The sequence below is a fragment of the Syzygium oleosum genome, unplaced genomic scaffold, assembly GCF_021117445.2.
Source record: "Syzygium oleosum isolate NSW1041296 unplaced genomic scaffold, Sole_v2.1 Sole_v2.02, whole genome shotgun sequence".
Lineage (NCBI taxonomy): Eukaryota > Viridiplantae > Streptophyta > Magnoliopsida > Myrtales > Myrtaceae > Syzygium > Syzygium oleosum.
This window is the reverse complement of record NW_026607486.1, coordinates 19,646,169-19,673,840: the sequence shown is the minus strand read 5'-3', so window position 1 is coordinate 19,673,840 and position 27,672 is coordinate 19,646,169. Positions and strand designations below refer to the sequence as shown.

The 27,672-nt window shown below is 45.2% G+C and overlaps 5 protein-coding genes across 14 annotated transcripts; 1 reads left to right on the top strand and 4 right to left on the bottom strand.

Moving 5' to 3' along the window:
* Nucleotides 1-758: 758 nt before the first annotated feature.
* Nucleotides 759-4,487, bottom strand: LOC115672964 (uncharacterized). 4 transcript variants are annotated; one of them, XR_008815889.1, is made up of 8 exons: nt 4,028-4,487; nt 3,159-3,555; nt 2,758-2,895; nt 2,515-2,674; nt 1,915-2,077; nt 1,666-1,806; nt 1,436-1,566; nt 1,122-1,352 (listed from the first exon to the last, which is right to left on the bottom strand). XR_008815889.1 is itself a non-coding variant. In XM_030594965.2 (7 exons), exons 1-7 carry the CDS (start codon nt 4,457-4,459, stop codon nt 1,152-1,154), a joined length of 1,632 nt encoding a protein of 543 aa, XP_030450825.1. In that variant the 5' UTR covers nt 4,460-4,477; the 3' UTR covers nt 759-1,151. The 4 variants fall into 4 exon arrangements, 2 of the variants coding, with proteins under 2 accessions (XP_030450825.1, XP_030450826.1); XR_008815890.1 differs by having other exon boundaries at nt 1,436-1,548; XM_030594965.2 differs by lacking the exon at nt 1,436-1,566 and having other exon boundaries at nt 759-1,352; nt 4,028-4,477.
* A 30-nt stretch (nt 4,488-4,517) lies between these two features.
* On the bottom strand, nt 4,518-9,510 carry LOC115672963 (uncharacterized). The gene is made up of 4 exons (XM_030594964.2): nt 5,705-9,510; nt 5,260-5,386; nt 5,004-5,102; nt 4,518-4,840 (listed from the first exon to the last, which is right to left on the bottom strand). Exons 1-4 carry the CDS (start codon nt 8,413-8,415, stop codon nt 4,778-4,780), a joined length of 3,000 nt encoding a protein of 999 aa, XP_030450824.1. The 5' UTR covers nt 8,416-9,510; the 3' UTR covers nt 4,518-4,777.
* Nucleotides 9,511-13,296: 3,786 nt separating this feature from the next.
* On the top strand, nt 13,297-14,511 carry LOC115673313 (caffeoylshikimate esterase-like). Its single transcript, XM_030595450.2, has one exon. It carries the CDS (start codon nt 13,386-13,388, stop codon nt 14,391-14,393), a length of 1,008 nt encoding a protein of 335 aa, XP_030451310.1. The 5' UTR covers nt 13,297-13,385; the 3' UTR covers nt 14,394-14,511.
* Nucleotides 14,512-15,234: 723 nt separating this feature from the next.
* On the bottom strand, nt 15,235-18,449 carry LOC115673368 (uncharacterized). 5 transcript variants are annotated; one of them, XR_004004819.2, is made up of 4 exons: nt 17,413-18,446; nt 16,975-17,118; nt 16,065-16,155; nt 15,235-15,505 (listed from the first exon to the last, which is right to left on the bottom strand). XR_004004819.2 is itself a non-coding variant. In XM_056308783.1 (3 exons), exons 1-2 carry the CDS (start codon nt 17,675-17,677, stop codon nt 16,061-16,063), a joined length of 360 nt encoding a protein of 119 aa, XP_056164758.1. In that variant the 5' UTR covers nt 17,678-18,449; the 3' UTR covers nt 15,235-15,505; nt 16,044-16,060. The 5 variants fall into 5 exon arrangements, 4 of the variants coding, with proteins under 4 accessions (XP_056164758.1, XP_030451384.1, XP_030451387.1 ...); XM_056308783.1 differs by lacking the exon at nt 16,975-17,118 and having other exon boundaries at nt 16,044-16,155; nt 17,413-18,449; XM_030595524.2 differs by lacking the exon at nt 16,975-17,118 and having other exon boundaries at nt 17,413-18,448.
* Nucleotides 18,450-19,444: 995 nt separating this feature from the next.
* Nucleotides 19,445-27,182, bottom strand: LOC115673367 (probable aquaporin PIP2-5). Of its 3 annotated transcripts, none has more exons than XM_030595522.2 (4): nt 26,772-27,182; nt 26,249-26,544; nt 25,953-26,093; nt 19,445-19,572 (listed from the first exon to the last, which is right to left on the bottom strand). In XM_030595522.2, exons 1-4 carry the CDS (start codon nt 27,061-27,063, stop codon nt 19,453-19,455), a joined length of 849 nt encoding a protein of 282 aa, XP_030451382.1. In that variant the 5' UTR covers nt 27,064-27,182; the 3' UTR covers nt 19,445-19,452. The 3 variants fall into 3 exon arrangements, with proteins under 3 accessions (XP_030451382.1, XP_056160811.1, XP_030451381.1); XM_056304836.1 differs by lacking the exon at nt 19,445-19,572 and adding an exon at nt 25,192-25,407 and having other exon boundaries at nt 25,848-26,093; nt 26,772-27,180; XM_030595521.2 differs by lacking the exon at nt 19,445-19,572 and adding an exon at nt 25,192-25,407 and having other exon boundaries at nt 26,772-27,176.
* Nucleotides 27,183-27,672: the final 490 nt, after the last annotated feature.

Here is a 27,672-nt window from a genome sequence, read left to right as displayed (position 1 = left end):
ACCTGGCCGGCCTTCCTTCACATTAACTCCCCCCACGTACCAATTTGCCCCACGGTCCCCCATTACCCGTTTGTTCCCTCCCACATTAAAATCGCTCTGTTCGCTCAGCAGACCCCCCAAAACAAACATCCCGTCCCATCCCATTCAATTCCATCGCCCGGTTTCACTTTTCGAGACTTGTCACGTAAGTTGATGCGAATCTCTCGTGACAACAATGTCCATAGCGACTGCAAGGTTTTACCCCGTCTTCCCAGTGGGACGTTTCGAATGAGTTGATTACCCCTCATGCTCGATTATAGCCCGGTCACGTCGCTTAGTACACCCGACGTCATTCGAAAAGCGGCCGAGTACACGAACTTCGGCCGGTGTTCGCAAGCGAGACCAACGTTTCGAAATCACGAAATTGAAAGCCATTCGTGATGTTGGTTGGGCCTGTTATTCCATTCGATGGATGGTCCCAACAAAGTGCGTTGACTGGGCCTGAAGGTCGTTGGGTTTTCAATCGAAAACTCAACATTTCACTGTTTTAGTCCAACTCTTTTATGCCACAACTAGTGAAATTTAGTATTTGATGTTCATATACAGTAAAATTAAATGAGCTTGTGGCGTCCTCGTGCACTCTTTTACCCCCGGATTCAGTCTAATAACAGCATAATCAAATACTAACCAGTTAATTCATTCTGAAGAAGACGCTAACATTTTCATGGTCCCGGGAATTACCTGCGCAGGTGGGTTTTCTCGTCTTTAAAGAAACGATGGAAAGAAAACATCAACATTAACATGGGTTTGGGTTAGGTGCTTCAGTCACATCATTATCTGTCGAATGCATCAAATTAGACCAGTATGTCTCAACTGCATGTTCACTGCAGATAATTACATGGACATTGAGGCGAATCTGAGCTGCTGCTACTCAGCAGAACCTCAACCATCTTGTCATTATCTTGACAAACTGGTGCATGCTTGTCCATGTTTCGCCACCCTGCAATCTGCATCTCTCTCCTTGAATTATTCTTTTGGGTGGAAATTTATCGTTCAAGATGTTACCTAACTTGCCCCCAGGAGAATGAACTTAAAAGAAGCGGGAGTGTCGATGACAAACTACTATACTTTCTACGATTAACTTCATCTGAAGGGCTTTTAGCGTTGTCCTGCTATTGGCATATAAATGTTAACAGGTCCTGCAGAACTTGCTCCATCACGATTCCGCAAGCAAAAAGACCGACTCCAACAAGTGCAGGCTTTGCTCTCGATAATCCATCCTTTTCGGTGTCATCGCATTCTTCTGATTGATGCATAGCCCAAGCCATCGCCGGTGGAAGGACGCCGTATAGCATCGTCATACAATACCCTCCCTGCATCACATCACAGATGGAGCATTTAGAAAAAGCAAAGGCTCAAGCTTTGCATGTTGGATTGCCCAAACAGAAATTGTAACTTTCCCTCCACAGCCATCTTCTACTCTCTGAAAATATCTCATGCTTTTGACAGTTTCAGGAAACACTAAAATGATTGGCTCGAAACTTGATAAGTCCACGCAGTCCATTGTGCCTTCACAGTTAATTTAGTCTACTCAAAGGTTAATTTTGTTTAAATTAGTCAAACACGATACATATTCAAAATAGGCATATCTATATGCGGATAAGAACAATCTTGCATCCCACTTACAGCAATATCTGTGGCTGCTGAAAATGCATCCGGAACTGTAGTCGACACCAGTATAGACGGAGCAACGACCATCGCTACTGAAGCAAAGCTAATTTTCTTTCTGTCCCACCATTTTCTCACCCCAAAGACCTCCTTTGGTTCCTTCAAGAACAAAGAAAGTAAGCTAAAGTCAATCGAGGGTATTGCCGTTATTTCTGAATTAGATAATTTGAAAAATACAAAAATGATGTCGATTCTTAATAAAGCTACCTCCATTACCAGCAAAATCTGTACTGAAGGCGACTGCAGCTCGTAATTTGTGAGTTGCTCCTTGAAGAACTCTGAGAATCCCAAAAGAGTACCTATTAGCGACGTTCCAATGGCCAGTAGCGAAAAGGCCTCCACCATCAATGGAACCCCGCTCCATCTTACACTGAACCAGGTGAAACAGACTTTATTAGAGTAGATTTGACGGATGTGTGAAACATGAAAGATATCAGCTAAGCTATTTGCGCCTAAGGTTCAACATAACTTTGGTTGTGAAAAGAGTTTGACTCTTTTGCTCCATCTTACACTGAACCAGGTGAAACAGACTTTATTAGAGTAGATTTGACGGATGTGTGAAACATGAAAGATATCAGCTAAGCTATTTGCGCCTAAGGTTCAACATAACTTTGGTTGTGAAAAGAGTTTGACTCTTTTGTTTACATTTACATGTCAAGCTAAACCAGTTGTGGAGTCATATTTACAGATACTATGCAATCAATTGTTGCAACCCTCTCAAATACAAAAGCTACTTCAAGATTAGGAAATATTGGCCATAAAAAGGATTTCCTATTTATAGGAAATCCAAGGCCAAGGCAGAGTTACCTCAGCAGCAAATCGAGAGGATCAGAAACTCGATTTGCATCGTTCAAGAGAGAGAGTGCAACTGTATCCCATATTAGCAAAGCAAGTAACGGAATAGTACTACCAAGCAAAACGGAGTTCCTTATACGCTTAAGATCGCCTCCAAGATAAGCACAGATTACTGCAGCAAATGAGTGGTAATCAATTCGACAGCTTGCCCTTTTTTCTCCAGAAATCTGTGAGAATTTTCATTATCATCTTTACCAGGTGCTGCGTCGTGATAAACCAGAGAAAAGATCATCACAGGGATTGTCGCCGGAACTTTTTCCCAGTCTCCACTTCCCCCAAAACCTGACCATCCGCCGAGCACAACCGCAAGCACCTCAATCGCCAACAACAAACCTGATAATCAGACAGAGTGCGGCATCAATGTGTGTACATGCAGGGAAAGTTTACAGGGTCCAAAACATGAAATGCAGAAAGAAACTAAACCGAGATGTCCTGTTGATTATCACTTGACATGTTGGAAAAAGATCGAGGGCGTTTTCAGTAGCCAATTTCTACATGTATGTACGAGTGATTGCTCATATGGCATGTCGTGGCCTAATTAGTGAGTAGAATTCAGCTAGAGGTATCATATCGCAAAAGCTTCTACACATTATTACCTATCATGGAAGCAGTGAGCCACTGGTTCACTTTATCAGTGGCTGGAGTTCCACCGACTGATATGAGCAATGCAAAGAGCGTGGCGAAGAAGAAGCCCGAAAACGAAGCTGGAAGATTTATAAGATGGAAAAGGATCTCGCCAGACTTGGAACAATATGCGACCATGGAACTGTAGCCCAGAAACACATAAGTGACCGTGGCAAAACCGCCTCCCCACTTTCCTAATGTCTCCTGAGCCATCGTCCTGATAGAGATGACCTCCAACTCATCCTCTCCTCCATTCTTCATCTTCTTCTTTCTCTTCCACATATTCACATTGATCTCCACAAGCAAAAGCGCTTCGACCAAGAGAAACGCCCAACACAAGATCATACATATTGAACTCGGAAACAGTCCCTAGAACATATAAAGAGAATGTCGTTAAATACTCTCATCCTTTGCATACGCGCTCCATTACTTTCGTATCGAGAAAAATGCTTAGCTTTCCTAATAGACGGCACGCAAAGTAAACTCAACTACTTCAATTTAGCTCCACGATCTTTCCCAACAAAACCCAACTTGCCTGTTGTATTATCACATACAGGTCAATTGGCAATTCGGCCGACTGACTATCATACTCTTCCCAAAACGAGACTCAAAACAGAGCAATCAGCAACGAGAGAAAGCCATACAGATCATATTGACCAGTCCATTTCAAGCGCAAAATTCTCAATCCACCACAATGACAGCTGAGAACAGACCGAACAACCAGAAGGCCACAAAAAGAACACAAACTACAATTTGTAATCAAAACCAGGGATCACATCGACAACAAAAATTGTCCATTTAAGAAGAAAAAGAAATAAATTAGCAAGGAGAGAGATTTTACAGCAGAGGAAGCCTTCTTAGGGAGGGCGAGTATTCCTGAACCGATGCTAGTGCCGACGATCAGAGCAACAGCACCGGCCATTGTTCCCTTCTTCTCGGACCCTTCTTCTCCAACCTCCACAGCTTCGCTCCCCCGCTTCGCGCGAGTGGGTTTTGCCCGCAGCCATAGCGGGTCGTGGTCCTTCTTCGCGTGGTGGAAGCGATTTATCCCCTGCTTCGGGAAATGGTGGGAAGAGGAAGACGAACGGCAAAGAGCCGTTGCGTCGCCGGACGATTTCTCGTTCCGACGACGACGAGGAGTCAGCCATGGAAGAAGACAGATAGTGCACGAGTTCGCCTTCTCGCTGGAATGGACTGTACAAGATGAGAGGCATGAATCGTACTGGTGTGGCCATGAGAGAGAGAAAGAGAGAGATTGAAGTTGAATGGCCATGGCCCGAGGAAAAATTGCAGGAGGAGCTCCAAATATCTGGGGGAGTGGGGCCCCCACTCCGAAAGGCGTCCCCACACCGTCGTCATTGTAATTCAGTTATCTGTCTTGTTAGATAAAAGTCGCAATTTTTTACGTTAACATGAATGAACACGAACGAAAACAGAGTCGATAGACACCGACGTGAATTGTCAGAACTACCTTAAAAATCGATTTATCCATTGCCATTTTCAAGGATGATCAAGAAAATAGCGATCATGAAGTTTTCATGTTGTCTGTAAACTCCGGAGACCTGGATATCTTTGACTCCTTGAGCAACTTTTAGGTGCTTCGGTCGTTCCGGTTGATCAATTCTTTCTTGATCATCCCCAGAATTTCAGAGATCTGCAAGAAGCGAATGGCCGATCACCAAGATTATCCCGCGAAACCGTTACCCACAAGCAACGTTTAAAATCATCAACACTAGAGTAGACCAGTCGAAGTTTATGTCTCGCACGACAGTTTATGCCCTCCTCCTTGAAGTGAAAAGTTTGCACACTTTGTGTACCTCCAAATGCTTCTGGAAAACAGGGGATTGGCGAAGTTTTGCGTATATCATCTCGAGCAATTCAAGAAGCGCGTCCACCTGATCGCCCAGTAAATCCACCTGTACCATCGAAGTTCAGAGAAAAACCTGAATATGAAGAGAATATTGAAGTCCTATGTCAAATCTGGAAGTGGAGGGAAACTAAGCCACTTTATGGGAGACTTAATCTACAATGATAGCATGGTAGAACTGTAAAGAAACGGAAATTTCGAACAACCTCAGTCTCAGCCTTCTGAAGATTCTGGCATCTCCTGATGAAGGCTTTTCTGTAAAGTATTTCTCTTCTCCTGAGCGAGTCAACTAGCTCAAATGAGGCATGTAATTGGCTCTTCACGTCGTTTAGCCTGTAAAGAAGAAACCTTGTACCATTACGTGATTTCGCTCGAGAGAAGCTTAAGGAATTCTTTTTAATCCCATCTTATCGAAAGAAATAGGCTTCATGTTGTGTGCTAGCGACTCTGAACAAGGAGAGGGTATAATGTATCCAAATGTGATTATTCCTAGGACCCAGGATGAACATGTTCTTCCCTAAATCCTTCACAGATTGTCGGTTGAAAATTCAAGGTTACTGCTTAAGCATAGCGCATTTTCTCTGAAAAATGGGTTTGAATAGGAGAATTCGATTAATATCAGCACAGTGTGAATTCAACTGGATGAAGTACCTCTTGATATTCTTCCCTAGACGATCATGTAATGTTCGCTGCAAATCCAATATTGCTTCGGAAAATTCCCGGAGAGGTTGAGATACCAAATGTGAGGGAACGAATCGCATTGAACCGATTTCTTTTGGTTCCACCATGGAAGGTTTTCGATCATCGACGATGCCCATGTTTAAAGTCTCCTGAACCTGAGCCTTCTGAATGCCCCTGCCTGCTGCTCGACAACGAAATTCAGAGTCATCTAATACTCTTTGACCCCTCTCAGAAGCAAAACCATTTTCCTCATTGATTGACAACTCTTGGGGAATATTGGTTTCATTTTGTTTCTCGAAATGAGAACTCGTAGTGGTTGTGAATTCCTCATCTTTGTCCAAACCCTCCAGGCTTACAACAGTAACTCTTTTCTGCAATTCAGCTTGTCTGGGGCGATCACAAGCGTGTCTCAAAGACTCACCGACGACAAACTGATGCATCTCTTTTTGAGAAATACTTCTCTCAATGTCACAAGCATCTATCTTTTCTCTCCATTCCTTGGTGGTCTCTCTTAGGAAAACCGTGTAGACATCTTCCTTCAATGTGCATTCTAAACTGGAATATACAGCGCTTTGATCAGCAGTTTCATATAATACATCTTCTATACAATTTAACTCTCCGTGTTGAGTCGATCCGAAATTAGCACCTTCAAACATATCTTTAATTACCTCGCTGGAGACGATATGACCAATCTCTTCTGTGACAAGGATCTCATTTATAGAATCTTCAACAGCGTTATTCCGTTCCTTTAGGATTTCGCGTAGGACAACTGCATGCACGGCATCATTCATCTGGTCTTGCAAACAATAATCCCGTGAAATGGGAGTAGCAGGATTTCCAGTGAACATAACCTTGTCTCCGACATCCTGATCATCATAAAGTTTTAACTTTGAGCAATAAGCACATCTCCGATATTTCGTCGATTCAAGGAGAATTGTAGAATACAACTCTTCCCTGATCCAGGACTCAATCTTGTTCCTAGCTATTTCTTCGCTCTGCTCGACGGTCACGTCCCTCACTAGATTGCTGAGTATGCCTTGCCTTATCAGAAAATCTAATTCATAATCAAATAACTCGGCATGGCATTCATTTTTCATACTCTTCAGCAGTGTGATGTAGATCTCATCCACTAAAACGCTTTGCAAATCTATCAGCTCCTTTTCTTCTCTGAGCCTTCTCATTTCATCGCTTGTCATCGTATCTACTTCACATGGAACTCGAGTTCTGTCCCATTGTTTTATAAATCCTGCACGAGCACCAATTCCCCAACTATCCGCATGTGCCTCCACTTTGTCAGACATAGTTTCTTGGTAATTTTCCTCCTCGCAAGCACCTGCACGATAATCGCTAATTCTTTTGCTTAGCTTCGCATTTCGCTTCAGGATTTCATCCAACCTCCAGATAACTTCTTCGATCCTTCTTTTCGATCCGCTAGGATCCTTCTCTTTCCTATTAGAAGAACACCCCTTTCTCAGAATGTCGCTCTTGAGCCAATTCAGCTCCTCGTTCTTTTGTTGAATAATCGACTCGTGACTCTTTATCATCCGCGCGACTAGGTGGCTCTCCTCGTCTTCTCCATCATATCCTTGTCGCTGCTTCCTCTCACGGTCTTCATTTCCGATCTTTGATGAAGCATTGCCTAGGAATTCCGTCGCTTCTTTTGGGCTGCTGCTTTCGGACTTTGTCTTGGTAAATAATGTCTCGCCGCCTCTTACCTCCCCAACAAAATTGACATCACTTTGGCTGATCAAAGACTCGAGTTCATAGCGTAGCAGTGCGATTTCGTGCATAAGACCCGACCAATCCTCTCCAAACACCGTACTTGGGGCTCGCTTCGCGACCCTTCCCGAGTCCACCAACTCGCAATGCTCCTGAATACCCCTAATGAATTCTTTTATCGACACGATGTTGATATCCTTCTCGATGCCCCACCTCCATTCTTGCTCCGTTGGTCCCATCTCCGAGGAGGATATGGCGCTCTGCATCTTCCCAAAAGCGAGATCCAGAGTCTCTTTCAGGGTGTCGATGTCGGAGCCCATTCGCTCTATCATCGTGTTACTAGAACTCCTGTGTTCTTTTGCTTCATCAACCACTTGATTATTGTAATCAGGATCGAGTTTCTGCTTGATGTTCCACACTTGTTGATCCACCGAAATCTTCAGCTCGCAAAACTCACCTCCTCTGCTCTCCTCTCCACCACTAACCCAAACATTGCTTGGACTCGAGTCCTCAACACCCTCAACCCTCGATCCTCTTTGAAGCTCCTCTTCACTCCTCAAAGAAGCCAATTCGATCTCCTTCATGTCCAGTGCTTGTCTGAGTCTGGTCTCGCTCTCCAATCTCTCGGCCAACTCCGAGTCCTTCTCCAAGATCGCCATCTCCGACTCCACCAGGCGGCCCTGGAGATGGTTCCTGATTTCGGCTAAATCGGTGAGCAGATCCTGGTGGGGGGTCTCGAGAACGCCAGAATCTGCCTCTTCTTGGACAAACCTCAAACACCCTTCCAGTTGAATCACGGCCAGTTCGTAGAACTTGGATATCTCGTTGAGGCGTGAGATCACACCCTTCGACTTGACCTTCTCGTGGGCCTTGTGCATCGCCTCGTGCACAATCCACATCATAGTTGAATCTGCTACCGAAACTCTTAGCCTGCCGTTTAGCTCGCCCGTGAATAGATCCATGACCACCCCCCAGAGAGGAAATGAGGAAACAGAGACTTATACGTTTAATGATTGAACACCATTAACGAGTTTAAATGGTTTCTTTTGTGTTGCAGACATGGGGATCATGCTTCTGAAGGCTCTTACGTTAAGGACTTGGGACTTTGCATGCACGTGAACATATGGTTTTGTCTCGAGTCTTTTTGTTTGTCCATGAAATTTGGATCGAGCCATTGACTTTTTCTAACTTGTCAGAAAGATGAGCACAGGTGTGCACTTATGCCGGCTCACATCTATCATTCAACAGCTCCTATGTAATGGGCTCACATTTTTAACCACTTCTTAATGAAACATATACAAGTTTCTCCTGTTGGACTAGAACAGCCCCTGGCCCTAAAAGAAAGGAGTTTAGCTTGGGCCATGCACAATCGTGGTCGAGCTTAATTTTGGTAAGGATGTTGCAATGAAGTGCTCCGGAGGTACTTGTCAAGTATACAAAATTAATCCATATTTTCATTCTCAAATTCATTGATTTAGCATGATATTGACCAGATTTCTGTTGAGCCATGGAAGTTCTTTGCTTGGTTGGAGTTGTAGCGGCTCCCCACGTTGTCGCCACCAGCGGCGTCGTGTCTCCAGCCTCCCAGATCTGGAACAGCGACTTCGTTGTTGTCGCTCTCCAGATCTCCATATCTAGCCATGCATGGCGTCGCTCTCCAGATGTCTATATATGGCCGCCATCCATGGCCGAATGCGTTCGTGCATCTCATCGTTCGTTCGTCCATGGCCGCCATCGGCATCGCTTGTCCATGTTCAAACACGTTCAGGCGTCGTCGGCATTGTTCGTCCATGGCCGAACGCGTTCGAGTTCAGGCATTTTTGAGCGGCACTCGCCCACGACCGTTGTCAGTGTCATTAGTCCATGGTCATCGGGATCGTTGTCTGTGGTGAGCCGCCTCGCGAGCCATGACAAGCGAAGCTAACAGCCATGGATGATGACGGAGGAAAAAGAGAGAGAGAAAAAAGAGTCAGATTTTTAATTTAATTTTATTTTATTTTACATTAGCTGCCGACGTAGTATTGTTAATACGTGTGCATTTAAGAGTGAATATGAGGAGAAAATATTAGGTGGACTGGCCACACCACGTCATTGTCCGTCGGCCCAATCAGGATTCGACACGTGGCACCACGTGAGTAGAAAAATATCTGCCACATCAACCATTGATGATGTGATAATATCAACCACCAAATATTTTCTCAAAGTACCTTTTTGCCCTTTTCCATCGCCGGCGAGATAAATGATTCTTTTTTCATAAAAAAAAGACATTAACCATAATAACTAAAAACTTCACCAAATAAGAATTATAATTAATAATATTTAAACTATGGTATCGTCTTAATTTGAATAATCTTGGTAGATATCCAACCCAGCAGCTTAATGACACGTGGAACTGAAACGGTACCTGGCTGCCGTGTTAGAAAGACCGACCAAAAAGTTTAAACTTGCTCTTTCTATTTATGTGATGTCCCTCCACTTAAATGCGTAAGTTTTTTGGTTAAATTTTCTAATACTCATTAAACATGAAATACGAAAATATATTCAATCACTAGTGACAGGGATATTGAAGAGGAGGGAGGGCGGAAGTAATTCATTGCCAGCGATTTCGAACAATGCATTTCTCTATTCTTGAATATCGTTTCTTGAAAACACTCTCAAGTATGTATTAGATGAGGCGAGCTTAGGCCCTCTCTACTCCACCGGCCTTAAAAATACGAGCGAGCTTGGCCCATATCTGACCCGTTCTAGTCCCAAAAAAATCGAGAAGATGTTCATCACTTGAACACGCCTAAAAAATTTTGACCAAAAAAAAGAAACAAGCCTCGAATCGGGAGGTTGGGTCGGGCAAGGCCGAGCTTGAGATCGAGCTTAACTTTGCCGTCGTCCATCCACTCGGAAAGCGGCATTGGTTTTGGGCCTAGATGGAGTGGGGTGGCAGAGCACGGTGAGCTAACTCTGCCATCCACACGCTTCGCCTTGGACGGGCCAAGCGTTCGCCAAGCCCGTGAACAGGGTATGTTCGCTGGTCAATTATATGAAGGGTTTAACAAGAAAGAAAATGATAGGATCAACCTATGATAAAAAGACGGTGATGCCATCTTTAAGATATCGCCATATTAAATATAATATCGCCTATAAATTCATTGGACTACGGTTTGATAAAATGAGAGATCTCGAATTCAAATCAAAATGCCCCAAATTAATACTTGTTATCTTTCATCGTACCCTTAATAGCAGCCACCGTTTTGACACATAACTCAAACGTTTCAAGGATATATGTCTACTCTACTACGCGATTGGTGGACCCGATAAACTATTATTATTGTCAATTCGAACCAAAATAAGAAGACTCTTATTACAAGCAAAAAGATGATCAATCATCTAAATTCGCCACCTAATTTATGGTCCCACCCCTACAAAGAGGCAAGAACTATGTACATCATATCCAATGAAGTATCCAAGTGGACCAGACTACACTTGGTGAAAATTTGCTTCTCAAGTCCCCCCTACACTTGTCGAGTAGGTGTGATCGTTTTTTAGGTAGGTCAGTTTCCACCCAGGAATTGGGAATCGAACCAGAGGGGCCGATTCCCCATTTTCAGAATCGGGAACCGGTCCACCTGGTCTTGAAACTGGACCAAACCAGATAGTTCAGTCCAGTCCCCAAACGGGCCAATGGAACTAGCGGCATGTTCTATTTTTTTTTTTAGGCATGTGGTCCATAATCCATTGCAAGATTTCGTGTAACCAACCACAAATTGCTAGTCCATTCAACCGTAGGGTTCATTCAACTTTTTCCCTTCTAGGTTTTTGAATGATGATGCATTTGTTTTAAAATTTATCTTTGCCTGACAAAACATTATCGGGAAGATAGCCCATGACTTTGCATTTAATTCGCAAACATGGTCGTCGGGGCAAGGGGCTTGGCACTGATTAGTTCGAATACAAGATCTAGATGCAGTATCGAAAATGGTGTACAAAGAACAGCAAAAAAAAAGACAAAATATTGGATATTTACCTCAATGAGATGCAATTGCGATTGCGATCGGCAAAAAACAGAGCAAGAAAGGAAGGCGAGAGTCGAGACTCAAGACTGCGAGAGGGACGCAACTCAAGCGAAAGGGTGGCGTCTGAGAATCAAGCAATAGAGTGACTGAGAAAGCCGCGATTGAGAGAGTGACTAGAGTCGCGCGAGCATAAGAAGGAAAAAGCGATTAGGCTGTGTTTGGCCATTTGGATTTTTAACTAGGATAGGACTAGATAGGATATGATATGAAATCCAAAGGATTTGCTATATCCTATCTACTGTTTGGTGAATCGCGGAAATAAAGCCAGATATTTTCACATTTTATCATGTCCATTATTTGCTATGAACGTCATATCAATGTAAATGAACTTAAAAATTGCACAAACGAAGATGACAAAAATCTCTTACGACACTCTTACCTACTTCATTTTTATTTGCTTATTTTTTTTTATGATTTTTCCATATTTTTTAATTTTTTAATTTCTTTTTTCCCCTTCCATCATTCTCTAATAAAATTTTATTAAATAGTAAACTATACTAATATTTCTAAAATAAGTAATAAATATAAATACATTAATATTGATTTATATTTATGAAATTTATATCACAAGATATAAAAAGATATTTTGAATACATAAATAAAAATAAGAATAAATAAAAAAGAAATTATTTTTATTTTTTTGTTATTTTGAATTTTTTTATATTAAATTCAAATATTATTTATATTCAAATATTATTTTAATTTTATTAATTTAACAAGTTTGTTATTCGAAAAAATTAACTTTTATATTATGGTTATTAAAAATCCTATCCACCTTTATCCCACCTCCCCCATGGGATGATTTTATCCGGACTATATCCTTTCTATATCCGACTTTATCCTATCTTCAAATATTATTTATATTCAAATATTATTTTAATTTTATTAATTTAACAAGTTTGTTATTCGAAAAAATTAACTTTTATATTATGGTTATTAAAAATCCTATCCACCTTTATCCCACCTCCCCCATGGGATGATTTTATCCGGACTATATCCTTTCTATATCCGACTTTATCCTATCTTGGGCAAACACCAAACACGGGATAGGATAAAATTTATCTTATCCTGAATTTTATCCCGATGACCAAACACAGGGTTTGTGAAAGATGCGTGAAAGTGTGAAAAATTAGGGTGTTTGCGTGCGTGAGTGAAATGAGAGTCATGCGTAAGTCGAAAAATTAGGGTGTTTGCGTGCGTGAGTGAAATGAGAGTCATGCGTAAGTCGAAAAATTAGGGTGTTTGCATGCGTGAATGAAATGAGAGTCATGCGTAAGTCAAGCTTGAAATGAAAGATGGATTAGGGTTTTTTTTACGGATTTTTAAGAAATAAAAAAAATTTAAAAAAAATCGATCAGGTCCAGGTGGGCAGTTCCACTTCTGGAAGCGGGAACCAGATCGAAATTCAACGGTTCCAATTTTACGAAACGGGGAAGCGTATCTGTGGCCCCGGAAACCGGCCAAATCACCGCCCAGATTCGATCGGTCCGATCCAACGATTTCCGGTCCAAACAGTTCCTTTTGCTCACCCCTCGCGTCGGGTATATTCTCATTTAGAATGATTCGACTTTCAAGACTCGTAATCGTAAAATCTTTTTTTTTTAATCGATTACTTAACAAGCGTACACGGACAGTCGTCCAATCCTCGATCAAGCAAGAAAGACATTGTGGCCGATATGTGGATCACGCAGGACACGACAGCCAACTCCCCCCCCAATTGACCGTGACCGCGAGCAATTAAAGTCGCGACCCACAACGCTCCAGCTCCTCATCGCCAACGATAAAAACTCACTCCTCCTCCTCCTCCTCCTCCCTCCTCTGGGTGATCATCGACTCCATTCCTGCCTGCTTCCATCGCTTCGCAAATGTCGCACCCGATCGCGGAGGCCAGCGAGACGAGCCCCTTCGGCTCCCTCACCCCCGACGAGTTCTACGCCCGCCACTCCGTCAGCCACGGCTCCGAGTTCGTCACCAACCCCCGCGGCCTCAGGCTCTTCACCCAGTGGTGGGCCCCTCTGCCCCCGACCCGGGTCATCGGCGTCCTCGCCCTCGTCCACGGCTTCACCGGCGAGTCCAGCTGGCTCCTCCAGCTCACCGCCGTCTTCTTCGCCCGGTCCGGCTTCGCCACCTGCGCCCTCGACCACCAGGGCCACGGCTTCTCCGACGGCCTCGTCGCCCACATCCCCGACATCGGCCCCGTCGTCGACGACTGCGTCTCCTTCTTCGACTCCTTCCGCGCCCGCCACGGCCCCTCCCTCCCCGCCTTCCTCTACGCCGAGTCCCTCGGCGGCGCCATCGCCCTCTACGTCGCCCTCCGCCAGCCCGGCGCGTGGGCCGGCCTCGTCCTCAACGGCGCCATGTGCGGCATCAGCGCCAAGTTCAAGCCCCCCTGGCCGCTCGAGCACCTCCTCTTCATGGTCGCCGCCGTCGTCCCCACCTGGCGCGTGGTGCCCACGCGCGGGTCGATCCCGGACCTGTCGTTCAAGGAGGACCGGAAGCGGAAGCTGGCGCTGGCGAGCCCGCGGAGGACGGTGGCGAGGCCGCGGGCGGCGACGGCGCTCGAGCTGCTGAGGGTGTGCCGGGAGCTGCAGGGCCGGTTCGAGGAGGTGGAGGTGCCGCTCCTCATCGTGCACGGCGGCGACGACGTCGTCTGCGACCCGGCGTGCGTGGAGGAGCTGTACGCGCGCGCCGGGAGCAAGGACAAGACGCTGAGGATATACCCCGGGATGTGGCATCAGCTGGCCGGAGAGCCGGACGAGAGCGTCGACATGGTGTTCGGGGAGATGAAGGCGTGGCTCGTGGCCAGGGCCGAGCGCGCTGCTGCGGGAGCCGGCGGAGGTGAAGCACGCGCCGCCGTGGAGGGTGGGGCGTAGGATCAGGGTCCAAATTGAGAAGTGAACGGATTAAAGAATAAAATTTACGCCGGGAAGAAAGTGGATGCGGGTGGCTTTTGATTTTGGTAACTGATATGAATTTTCCTTGCGAAGATCCTATCTTTGGGTTTGGGTGATCGTGTGCTGATTTCTTTCTTTTCTTAGCCGTTACAATGTGCCATCACAACAAGTGATTAAAAGTAAAATTAATTGCTTTCATTAGGAATTTGATACTTCAAATCAATCATGTAAAGATTTTAGTTGCGTTTGGTAATTCGGATAGGATAACCAAATATAGCGGTGAGATCAAGATATAGCGGGAAATTGCATTGGACAAGTGAGATTTTCAACAGAAGATATTCGGAGAATTACTAATCCCACCTTATCCCATCTGATCACAACCTAATTTCGAACGACCAAACGAAGCTTTTGAGTTTTTCGAAGGACATTTGTTAAATGTCGTCCGCCCAATTACGCCTCTCGATTGCATAGTAAAATCCATTTACTTTAGGACAATGTAAGCTCTTATACGTGTAGGTAAGATACTCGTATGTGTTAGTAAAATTGATTGGGTCTGATTTGTTTACGCAAAAGAGATCTGGAAATTCAATCCAAGTTCATGCATAAAAAAAGAGTTACTTTATCATTACTCTTTTTGTTTTTGCTAGAAATACTTTATCATTACTCTTATCAGAAACCGTGAGGACTAGGTTGAAAGTGAGTCAGTGACACCACGCTGGTGGGTTCAGATAGAGTGGGACCAATGGGAGAAACCAGAGACTTTGGGCAACCTCGCAGGAAGCCAACGTTCGGAGAATCACCCATACAAAGCACGAAGATGAATGAGAACCATTTCCAGCTATTTTGCTAGAGCAACCAGAAGGAGGAACTTCTCTGATATAGTATATTCACCCTACCCCACATACTATTTACAACTGTTTCGCTAGAGCAACCAGAAAGAGAACTCCTCTGTTGTAGCAAATTCACCCTACTGATACAGCATTACAGATATAGGAACTCCAATAAAAGGAAGACGGGAAAAAAAAATGGAAATTTGAAGTTGAATGTTGAACCGCCGAGGGTTGCGTATCAGCAATCTTGATCAACACAATCTGCAAGAGCAAGATTCGTATATTGCAGCAGATGACAAAAGTAATTCAAAACTAGGCAAAAAGTTGGCGCTTGAAGGATACAGCGTACATACAGATTGTTGCCAAAGTGATTTGCAGTGAGACCAGAAGCGAATGCATCTTAAAGATTTAACAGCATAATGACGTGGAGCATTGAATTGCTTATGGGAAAGGAACTCAAAAACACTCGTGTGCCAAACCGTCCGACACACAACCACCAAACTTAAGAGATATTAAAGCTCCCAGCTACCACAACACAAGATAATGAAAACACTCCGGTATAAACAGGGACAAGGCACCGATGATCATGGCATCAATCTATGACAATTCAAACAGCAACAGCACCACACATATCAGTGCGATGTTGAGAAAGACAGATGCATGTGCTTCTAGGACGGTCTCTGGAATAATGACGATTATTTGTAAGTACACAGGCAAGCAAACTGACAGGACCCCCCCTAGCTTGGACTCTCGAACCAATGCTGAATGGATTGGTGTGTCTATGAACAGGCAGGGTTACCAAGGTGTAGAAATAGATTACCATTTCGACAGCATCCAAAAGAATTCTCTAACAATGAAAGAGGCAAAAGAGCTTCTCAAAAAGCTCCCCTTCTCTTCTACACTCCTCCACACTGTCAATACAACTCTCAGTCATTAAAATGCAAATTTGTGTTTCAAATATATCTTCAGCAAACACATTATTAAGTTCTCTTTTGACAGAAGGTGAGCAGAATCCTATGTCAGATCTCTGTTCCTGTCGAGCAACCACACTCCATCCAGCTTTCAAACCCCACTTTTCATCAACTCACTAATCAAACCATGATCTCATGCACATGTTTCCTATTCTATGAGAGACTTGAGTGTCCTAAACCCCTATTAGTTAGCATACAAGATACCGCCAAACGGATGCAATTAAGTAACCTTACTGCTTAACTAAGACTCACACCATAGTAAGCCAAGCCATCATGGTCGACTAAAAATCAAAAGCTGTAACAGCGGAGCACTATATCAGTCCCTGCACCTAAACATATAAACATATTCCATACGCCTTCTTCAAGTAACATTGCCGTTTTGTCTACAAGAACAAATAATATCAGTGGAAGTTATAGGGTTGTGAGAGACAAGAAAGGCCATGTTTCCTCCTGATAGTCAAATGCCTAGGAAGCTCTTCAACAGGAAGCCACTAGTTAGCAGTTGATTAGATTACTTTCAGCTAATACATATAGTTAAATGAACAAGCAAACCTAGCCTGTGTAATTTGCTCTAGCCCATGTCCACACTTCTAAGTTGGAACCTCCATTTACCTAACTGATTGAATGTAAAAGTCTCCTATTACACTCAACTTTTGCGACGTGTGTTGTCTACTAAACTTGTTGTTTGAGCGACGTTAAGAAGTCCAAACCGCGATATATCACAACTTTCAACTGCATAAAGAAATCCTTCCTACATACGTATCCGTCTTCATCCAATAGTATTGTCCAACCATACTTTCAATTCCAGTACTTCAGTAGAAAATGAACATCCTAGCGCCCAGCGGTTTACAATAATTCATCATCCCGGTCCTCCAGTTAAGTAGTCAGGGTTCAAAACAATGACTAATTGAAGCACAGAATCACAATCAAGAATCAGCAGAGCATCAGTATTTTTGACGAGACTATCCAATTTTCAACCCGAACCTATGCGCTTTCGACCATCAATGCCAACCAAGATTCTCCGAAAGGATAAGACCCGTTCACTCCCCAATTGTGGTCGAGAATACATCTCAAAGCAGGCACGTGAAATACAATCCGAAGAGCAACAACGATCATCCAAAAGATGCAGGGCAACTTCAATCCCAGGCAATTTTCACCAAACAAAATCATCGAAACAGTCCGGCCAAATGGGTTTACCTTCAAAAGCGTAGCAACAGTAGAAGCAAGAGAGAACCGCCAGCAAATCCCTGCCCCACAAAGCGATCGCCGACGTAGGCCCGAAACCCGGCGCCCCTCCTTCGGCCGCCTCCCGATCGGCGTCGCCGCCTTCCCCCTGCAGCAGTTTCTGCTTGTTCGCCGCCGCCCGCTTCTCGCTGTTCATCCGCCGGAGGTTCCGCTCGTAGTTCTGCAGGTTACCGAACTTGAACGAGTCCCTGATCTTCACCGACGGCCATAGGTGCATCTTCGATCTCCGAAAAAGCGCTCGCCAACCCTCGAAGGCGGGAGGATTCCCCGGGGCAATCAATCGCCGCTCTCTCCTCCTTCGAACTTCACGAGCAAACGAAAACTACGATCGCACCAGTTGTTTTTATCGAGCGGGGCAAACCAAGAGACGTCACGCTACACGCGGCGTATCCAACTTCGATTCCCACAAAAAAAAATTAATTGAAATCCTGCTTCGAATCCGATTGGGCGAAGACGAGCTTATCGGGTCACCGACCCGACGCCCGCGCGAGGGAGAGCAAGCGGGTCGGGTAGGGGGGCCCGGCGAAACCGGGTCAGGCCGGACCCTCCTCGGCGATGCTTACGTCACCGACCGCCGGCGGGAGAAGCCGCCGCCAGCAGCGGCCGGTCGCCGCCGATCGGAGTCGGGCCGCTTTCACAGGAAAGAGTGGGCGTTGGGGTGGATGAAACCGAAGCCCACCGGCGAGAACACGGAGGAAATGTCGCGGATCTGATCCTCGTAGCTGCGGGACGGATTCGGCAACAAGCTGGGCGTGGAGAGGAGGGAGACGAAGGACAGGAGGAAGATGAAGAAGGTGGTGATGGGTACCATTCTCCTTCTTGCTTCTTCTTCTTCTTGCTTCTTCTTCTTACGACTGTCTCATCGAGACCACGCGCGAAGAAGGTGATGCAGAGCCTCTCTCGACCGTAGGCGCGTGCGCTTTCGTCGGTCGTAATAAGGCGGAGGGGTTCACGTGCTTCACAGGGTCGTGCATGCCGATCCCATCGTGATGGGCAGTTGGGCACCGATGCTGTTACTGTCATAGGTTGGTTGGTTGGTTGGTTCTCATCGCCTTTTCCCTGCCCTCCTAATTCTGGGATTGGTCAGTGAAGAGGAAAACTTTCTAAAACGGGGACCAATAACGGTTAGGTTAGGAGTCCCATTCGAATCGGGTCAACCGGATCTGTGACGAGCGGGACCGTCCAGCGAATGGAAGGACGTTAAAATTTCAAAAAAGTAAAGCTTCCGATGTCAATATTGCGTGCTATTCACGACGACTTTATTTTCGGAGCTGGGCGAATTTACGTAAATATCTTTTGTTGTTTTGCCTAGCGCTGTGTATGTTAACCCTCCGAGGCCAATACGGCGGCGAAAATCACCACAATAATCTGTTCCTATCTCGTTTGCTAAGCTGAATCGGCCGGAATTTTTCGCTTCCATTTGCTCGGTTTGCTGGGGGGATGTTCGGGCCTCTCGGATTGCTTTGGAGGAAGTTAGAGATTGTGATGAACTCGGTTATCAAGAGGCCCTGTGGCACAGAATGACCGCTTTGGCGAGGCTCCGTCGCGCCAAGCAGTGGCGTGGCCTCATCGGCCCGTAGCCTTCTCTAACTAGATTTGAGAGAGCTGTTGATGTAGCCGAGGGACAGAAACCGAGTGCCGGCGGCTAACGAAACACGACGATGACTCATGTTCGCTTCGTCGAAGATTTGTAGATGTTTGAATTGTCCAAACCATTGCCGACCCACTAAGCTTGAACTCTGGAAACGTCGAGGCCACGAGCTCATGACTTTGGCAACAATGAATTTCTCAACAATTTTCACGAATTTCTCTTCCAATTTCTCGCAAGTGAAAGAGCAACGATAGCTATGGTTTCTTAAAAAGCAGTATCAGGAACCAAAACGGTTCGTACAGAACACAGGTCGTTCGATACCCAGTCAAATAGTTTAACCTAATAACGATGGGGACTAAAAAACAAGAAAAGATGGAGAGAAAGAGAGAGGAATTGGGGAATTAAACGTGAGGATTGCTCCTGAAGGTACCGAGGGCTTCCGCAGCTGCAGCTCTCAGTACGAATTGGTGGTAGAAGGCCGCCAGTGCTGCACCGGTGAACGGCCCGGCCCAGAATATCCACTGCAAATATTGGAGAAACCCAACAAGGAAAGACTTCTTACTTTCTTGAAGTCAAATCAATCACTTGAAACAACGGTAAACGCAAGGTTAATACGATCAAAAGAACGAAGAAAATGTTCTGAACTTAATCTCACAATATGAATGGCCATGATAATTGTTAAAAGCAAAAGCCAAATGGGAAAATAAAAGGGATAATAATACAAATAGTCCTGAAATTTTAGTCCAATGTGCAATATTATCAATGCACTTTTAATTTGTGCAATATAGCTCCTAAAAATTGGCTCAATGTACAATGTGATATCCAGATTTTTTAATTTATTCAATGTGACTCCTGAACTATGGTAAATTTTAATATAGTCATCATGTTTGCGTCATTTTCACGTATTCTAAGGACTAAATTGAACACAAACTAATAGTTCATGGACCACATTGAAACTAGGACCACATTAAACAAATTAAAAGTTTAGGAACGATATTGCACATTGGGCCAAAAGTTCATGGACCACATTGAACAAATTAAAAGTTCGGAAGAACATTGCATACTTCACCAAAGTTTAGAGATTATTTGTATTACCTTTTCTAATTAAAAGGCTCGGAGATAAGTGGCTCCCGAGTATCCATGTATTCCCCTCTTCGCGTGGTGGCAAATGGGGAAGCTATATTCCTCATGGCAGGCCACTGTATGATAAACATCTTGCTCTTTCAACATGGCCCAAAGTCACACCATACCATGATTTGTGACCACTTTACGTGCCTGTTCAGTAGCAAGTGATGTATGGCGATAGCATCTTTTCTATTATATGGTGGGAAATAAAACAACAGCCTTGTAGAAAGAACAGATAGAACGGCCCCTTGTGAGTGAACTTATGTGCGTAGGCCGAGCGTGCCGTACATGTTCGGTTTCCACACCACCACCAAAGATAATTCTTATTTTTTTGAGTCGCTTTACCTCTAGACGTGCTTTTACGCTCTCTGGATTTAGTGAGGTACGGGATCCCAACGATGTTTGCTGAATCAAGTGAGTTTTCTTGACAAAAAGGAAGAGAGAACCGGGAGAACCATGCCAACAACACTCCTTATTTGCAATGGTATATTCAGATGCGATTACTAGTTAGGAGCAGAATATTCGTACCTGAGTTTGAGACGAAAATCCGCCTTTCAAATCTTAAGTGATGCAAAGCGAGGTGTGAGATGGTGGATGAGTAAATGTTCGAAACCAAAAAAGCTCGGACGAGTATACTATCATTGTATTACCCCGCCTTCTTCTGGCTTGGTCAGATCAGATTCTTGCTAGGGTACGACCCTTGAGACAAGTTGTCGAGATTGGGAACTCCGTTTCACTCCTTTAGGAGGAAGTCGAATTTGTCATTTTCTTCTTTCTTTTCTTTTCTTGTCAAAAGAGGAATTTAAATTTGTTGGGACTACGGGAATCCAGTGGAACACGAAATTTCTTCATGAATAAGATATTACGATATTATCTCGGTGACTTTGTTTTAGGTTAAATCGTTGGTTGTTGTTGTTGCTATTATTCACAAATAGTTTTCTCCAATGTGAAAAAGAAATTGGGCCGGACTTGATTCTTCACAACTATTACGAAATTGGTAGCTGGCTAGAAGAAGAAGAAATCATCTCTCGCTCTCCACTTTGGCGACACGCTCATCCCTCATATTCAGAAACTTTTAAGGTGTTTTCAGAATGTCAAAATACTACATAATTTTAGAAAAGGCAACTCATGTGCTGATTGGTTAGCAAATTGGGTCTTTCATTCTAGTGATGCAAATGGTACATTAGTGCTATATAGGCCACCGAGAGGGTTGATTCCTCTATTGATAGGAGAACAGGTTGGTTCAAGTTTCGTTAGACGAGTTATGTTGTAATTTCTGGGTTTTGCCCCTTTCAATACCAAAAAAAAAAAAAACGAAGGAGAAAATTACCAAAATAGTCCTAAACCTATTGTAATTGTGTCAATTCAGTAATAAATCTTTTGTATTTGTGCCAATTCAATCTATCTGGTCAATTTTGGTCGGCCGGTGTTGACGTGGACGCTGGCCAATGCCAACCGTCCTACTAGGGGTGTCAAAAGAACCCACCCAAACACGACCCGACCCGATCCAAACAAGAAATTTTCGTATTTGGTCGGGTTGGGTCTTAATTTGTTTGGGTAACAAAAAAAATAATTAGGTCTTGTTATGAATTTATTGGGTTCGGGAAAAACAAGCCCAACCCAAACAAGAAAAACCCAAACAAGGAAACCCTAGATCTCTCTTCCACGTCTCTCTCACTCTCTCGCCTCTTTTGCTATCTCTTCTACTATATCACTTCGCCTTCCTTTGCTCTCTCCCTCCGAGCCTCTCTGCCACATAACACCGCACCTTCTTCCGTCGGAGCTCCGGAGACAGTGCTTCAATGGCCCTCAAGTCCTTCATCGATGTCGGCCCCGGCTCCCACTTCTCAATCCAGAACCTGCCGTTCGGGGTCCTTCGGCCAGACAGCGGCTCGCCGGCGCAGCCGAGGGTCGCCATCAGGGACGGCGTTCTAGACCTCCCCGCCGTCGCCTCCGTTGGGCTCTTCGACGGCCCGGCCCTCGCCGGATCCGATTGCTTCCACCAGGTTGGGCGTTCTCGTGGGCTCGTTTTGTGCTTCGTTTGCTGACCGCGACATCTTTGCAGACTGAAATGTCGGTTTTGCTGCTAGTTTCTTTGTGCCTTCAAATGATTTTGCTATTTGCTTTTGATTGTTTAATAGGACTGTGATTACTAGTTAGCGTGCTCTGTTTTTGTTTAGAATTGATCACTAGATAGCTTTTCTGTTTAGAATTGACCCCGCACCTCGCGGCTCCTCGAGAGGCTCAGGCTTCACCGGCGAGGCCGCGCCAGAAGGGGCATCTTCGGCGTGCTGCAACGGAGGAGACGGGGCGGCGCGGAAGGATAAAAACTCAGGAAGCAGAAGGGAGTGTCGGCATACGCGCGGGTCGAGAGCGTGGAAATCAGAAATTCATTTTTGGGCGTGGAATGAATTTGGCAGGTTTTTGAGGTGATGAGAAAGCAAGAACAAAATCGTTTGGTTGAGTTTGAAACACGGAACCCGGCCCGACCCGATCCGGACCAACCCGTCCCGATCACTTGGCTATATCATGTTCGGGTTTTGTTTCGGGTCGGGCCGAGCACACATGTCCATTATTTCGGGTATCATGAAAATCCGACCCGACCCGACCCATTAACACCCCTACGTCTTGCTGACGCTCACATTGCAATTTTTTTTTCCTTTTTTTTTCCTTCTTCCCCTAGCAGCTAGGGTTGTGAGGCTTGCTCTCGTCGTCGCTGGGCGAGGTCGAGCCTCGCCATGGCCAACCTCGCCCACAGCCATGGCGAGGCTCGCCCCCGTCGTCGCTAGGCGAGGTTGAGTCCTCCCAGCCATGGTCGACCTTGCCTACAGCCATGGCGAGGTCGAATAGCCATGGCGAGCTCAGCCTCGCCCAAATCTAGTGAGGTCGAGCCTCGCCATGGCCGACCTCGCCTGCGACGACGAGAGTGAGCCTCACTAGTGGTGGCGAGACCTCGTCGGCCCTAGTCTCTAGCCGGTCCGGCGACCAGCTAGGGGAAGAAGGAAAGGGTAAAAAAAAAAACAGAGAAAGGAAAAAAAAATTGAAAGAAAAATATTTAAAATTTGTCACATTAGTGTCGGCCAGACGGTTAGCGTCCACGTCAGGGCCGACCGGCCAAAATTGGCCGGATGGACTGAATTAGCATAAATATAAAAGGTTTAGGACTAAACTAGGCAAAAAAAAAAGGTTTAGGACTAAATTGACACAATTGCAATAGGTTTAGGACTGTTTTGATAATTATCCCAAAAAAAAAGAAAAGAAAAAAAGGAAAAAGAAAAAAAGAATTACAAAATTACAAAAATATATTAAAATATTATTACAAAAATTTCACTTCGGCAACGGCCGGCCAAAATTGGCCGGATGGATTAAATTGGCACAAATGCAAAGGTTTATGACTGAAATGGCACAATTGTTGTAAGTTTAGTTTTTTTGCGGTAATTCTCCCTTCCATTGTCCATCGATAACCGATAGGCCCACTCTCTGCCAAACATAAACAACAGGCCAGCATATCGGCCCAGCCCATTATCTAATGCGGACGTTACCCTGCCGCCACATCAGTCAAAGTCAAAACAATTTTTGCGCCACTCTTTGCTCAGCTTTAAACCTCCGCTTCCAGCTCTCAGGCTCCACCTACCTGAATCCGATTAGTGATCGATTCATCAAACTCGTCTATGTAAGTTCTCGATCCGACCCTTCTCTCTTCTATTGATGGTGAAATCTCGCTTTGCGAATTCGATTTCTAGTTTCCCAGTTTGGAGCTCGTTGATTCGATCGCGCGTGAGCAGTGAGTCCCTTGGCTTGTTCGTTTTGTAGCCAAAGAAGATGTGACGGAAGCCTGACAGTTCGTCCGCGGCGGCCAGCCTTAACGCACGAAGGAGACGAGGGCGGCGAGCGACGACGTTGACAGCAGCCTTTACGCGATTGGCTTGGAGGAAAACTTTCTATATGGAGATAATAACGGTTAGGTTAGGGATTCTTAGAATAATTAAATATTAAATCACGTCTTCATCTACTAGCTTAAACTTTTAAAATAGTCGGTTGTGGTCCTACCAAAATCTCACATGGTATCAGAGCTGGAGTTCTTGAGTTCAAATCTTTTCAGGCCCCATTTGCCTCCCCAATTAAATATATACATGCTTATTACTAGGTAAAAAGACCAGACTAATCGTGAATTTGAGTTTTAGAATAATTAAATATTAAACCACGCCTGTGGTCCCACCAAAATTTCGCAGTCTAATCAAATCGAGTCAATTGGATCCGTGATGAACGAAATCGTCCAACGAATGGAAGGACGTTAAAAAGTCAAGCTTCCGACATCAAGATCGCATGCTATTCACGACGACGACATTATTATTAGCATGAGGCAGATTTACGTAATACCTTTTTTGTTTTGCCTAGCGCTGTGTATGTTAACCCTCCAAGGCCAATATGGGGGCGAAAATCGCCACGATAATCCGTTCCTGTCTCGATCGCTAAGCTGAACTGGCCCGAAATTTTTCGCTTCGATCTTCTCGGTTCGGCCCCGTTCTTTGGGCCTCTCGGATTGCTTTGGAGGAACTTAGAGATCGCGATGAACTCAACTATCTCTAAGTTTATCGCGATGAACTCAATAGCCTATCAAGGCCCTGTGGCATAGAATGACCGCTTTGTCAAGGCTCCGCCGCTCCAAGCAGCGGCGTGGCCTTATCCGCCCGTTGCCTTCTCTAACTGGATCTGAGAGAGCTGTTGATCGATGTAGCCGAGGGACAGCAATCGAGCGTCGGCAGCTAAGGAAACACGATGATGACTAATGTTCGTTTCATTGAAGATGCGTAGATGTTTGAATTGTCCAAACCATTGCCAATCCACTAAGCTTGAACTCTGGAAACATCGAGGCCGCGAGCTCAAGGCTTTGTTTGGCAATGAATTTCTCCAACATTTTCAAGAATTTCTCTTCTAATTTCTCGACGCGAGTGAAAGAGCAGCGATAGCTATGGTTTCTAAGGAGCAGCATCAGGAACCAAAACGGTTCGTACAGACAGCATTTTATTAGACACGCAATCAAACACTTAAACCTCTAATAGCGATGGGGACTGAAAAACAAGAAGAGAGAGAGAGAGGGAATTGGGGAATTAAACGTGAGGATTGCTCCTGAAGGAACCGAGGGCTTTCGCAGCTGTAGCTCTCAATATACATTGGTGGTAGAAGGCCGCCAGTGCTGCACCAGCGAGCGGTCCGGCCCAGAATATCCACTGCAAATGTTGGAAAAACCCAAAAAGTAAAAGACTTCTTATACTCTCTCGAAGTCAAATCAATCACTTGAAACAACGGTAAATGCAAGGTTAAGTCGATCAAAAGAACGAATAAAATGTTCTGAACTTAATCTCACAAGTACACACGTACAATTTTAGTTGCCGTGTAATCGAGCCGAGATCCGAAACCCTTTTCACGTACAAGGCTAACCCGGTTCTTTAATTTGATTAAAGTTTGGATATTTATCTCGAAATTCGACAAGTCTCGAGAGATCGCTACGGTTTAAGAATTGAATACGAGATTTTAATTACTTTATCGACTCAGCTACTCTTGTGCGAGCTTGTCACCGGGTCGGGCCAATGCCCAGGCCTAATTTTTCCGGCCATGCCTGGTCATAACAAGTGTAAGTGGGTCGGGTCTTTTTTATGTAAGATCTTGCCCAAACCCGCTCATTTGGCCTTTGGCCCTAAGCAGGCCATGATCGGCTCTAGATGTGTATATGCTCTCCGGAGAGATATGTGCCGTGCACGGGGAAAATACTCACCTGGTCATCCCAGGACTTTCTATGGCCGTACATAACAGCAGGTCCGAGACTCCGAGCGGGGTTGATGCCGGTGCCGGTGATCGGAATGGTGGCCAAGTGGACCATGAACACCGCGAATCCAATCGGAAGCGGAACCAAAACCTATGTCAGGGCGGGAAAACATCACATGCTAACCCAGTAAAATTTTGTCCGAACTTCATCGGCCCTAATTCAGATGATAAGCTCTATGGCAAGTGGCAACGATGGAAAGAACGTGAATTCATGTCCCTAGAGAATCAGAACGAACGCATGCGTACCGGAACGTAGGAGTCTCTAGCAGTTCGCTTTGGATCCGTGGCCGAGAACACGGTGTAAACCAAGACGAAAGTCCCGATGATCTCTGCACCCAACCCGACGCCGGCGCTGTACCCAGTGGCGAGCTCGTTGGCTCCACCGCCGTACCTGTCGTAGTAAGAGTGTTGGAAGGACTTGACCAGACCCACACCACATATGGCTCCTAAGCACTGAGCCACCATGTACAGGATAGCTCGGACCAGAGAGACCTTCCGGGCCAAGAAGAGCCCGAACGTCACTGCGGGGTTGATGTGGCCTCCTGTTCGTAAATATAAGCGTTCGTCTCAGAAATCTTCATAAGAGAAGCTATACTACTCACATGACCAAGCGAGTGAAAAAGAGCCAAATTATGAACAATGCGACATGTATTTACGTCTGAGTGTTTTGCAAAGGTAAATGTCCAGTAAAGTTCATATGTATCAATTTTGTGCAGTGGTCTTTGTATGACTTCTTCATGTCTGTCTCGGTTTTAAGCCGAAAACTTGCCTGAGACTCCAGCAGTGCAGTAAACGAGGACGAAGATCATGCCGCCGAAGGCCCAGGCGATGCCGAGGTTCCCGACCCCGCTGCAGGGGTCGGCCTCAGCCTGGCTCTTGTAGCCTATCACGGTCATCACGGTCACGTACAGGAACAGGAGCGTCGCTACGAACTCCGCGATCACGGCCCTGTAGAACGACCACTTCGCCAGCTCCGCCACATCGACCAGCGGCGCCGGTGGCGGGTCGTGGTAGTCCTTGTTCCTGAACGAGGCATGCTCCGCGGCCTCTTCCTTCGCCATTGTCTAGTTAGAGAGAGAGAGAGAGAGAGCAGATGCGAAGAGCGAAGAAGAGCGTACTGTAGTTGTGTTGTGTGAGGGAGGAAAGCGTGAGGATGGTGGGGTGTATATATGATGGTTTGTGAGGAGATTTTTCTCGTTTCTTTCAAGCGAAAAAAGTCTCACCCAATAATAGTAAAGTATGTGAAGTATATATTTACTTTTTGAGGACGGCAATATTTAATCAGACATATTGTATAAAATTAGGGTGATATATATATTTTTTCATTTTTGGTTGGATAAATATTATGATCCGCATCAACAGTTTACGGGTACGGACATTACCTGGGCATCAACTTAATGCGATTATCCATCTTTGTAACTCGCCAATTAAAAAATTGGCGAGTCGACATCAAGACACGTGTGAGCATGAGGGCCTCTCGATTACCTCGCTGGATAAAGCTTGGGCAGCTCGATCGAGGGCGAGAAATTGCTGCACGTGGCGAGAATGGGTGGCTCGAGATGGCTTGGCGGGTTGTCCAGTGGATAGTTTTCGAGCCCCAGCCTCATCGACCACCACACGTTTCTCCATCGCGAGGATTCGCAACGGCTAAAGAAGGAGCTGGATTTTTT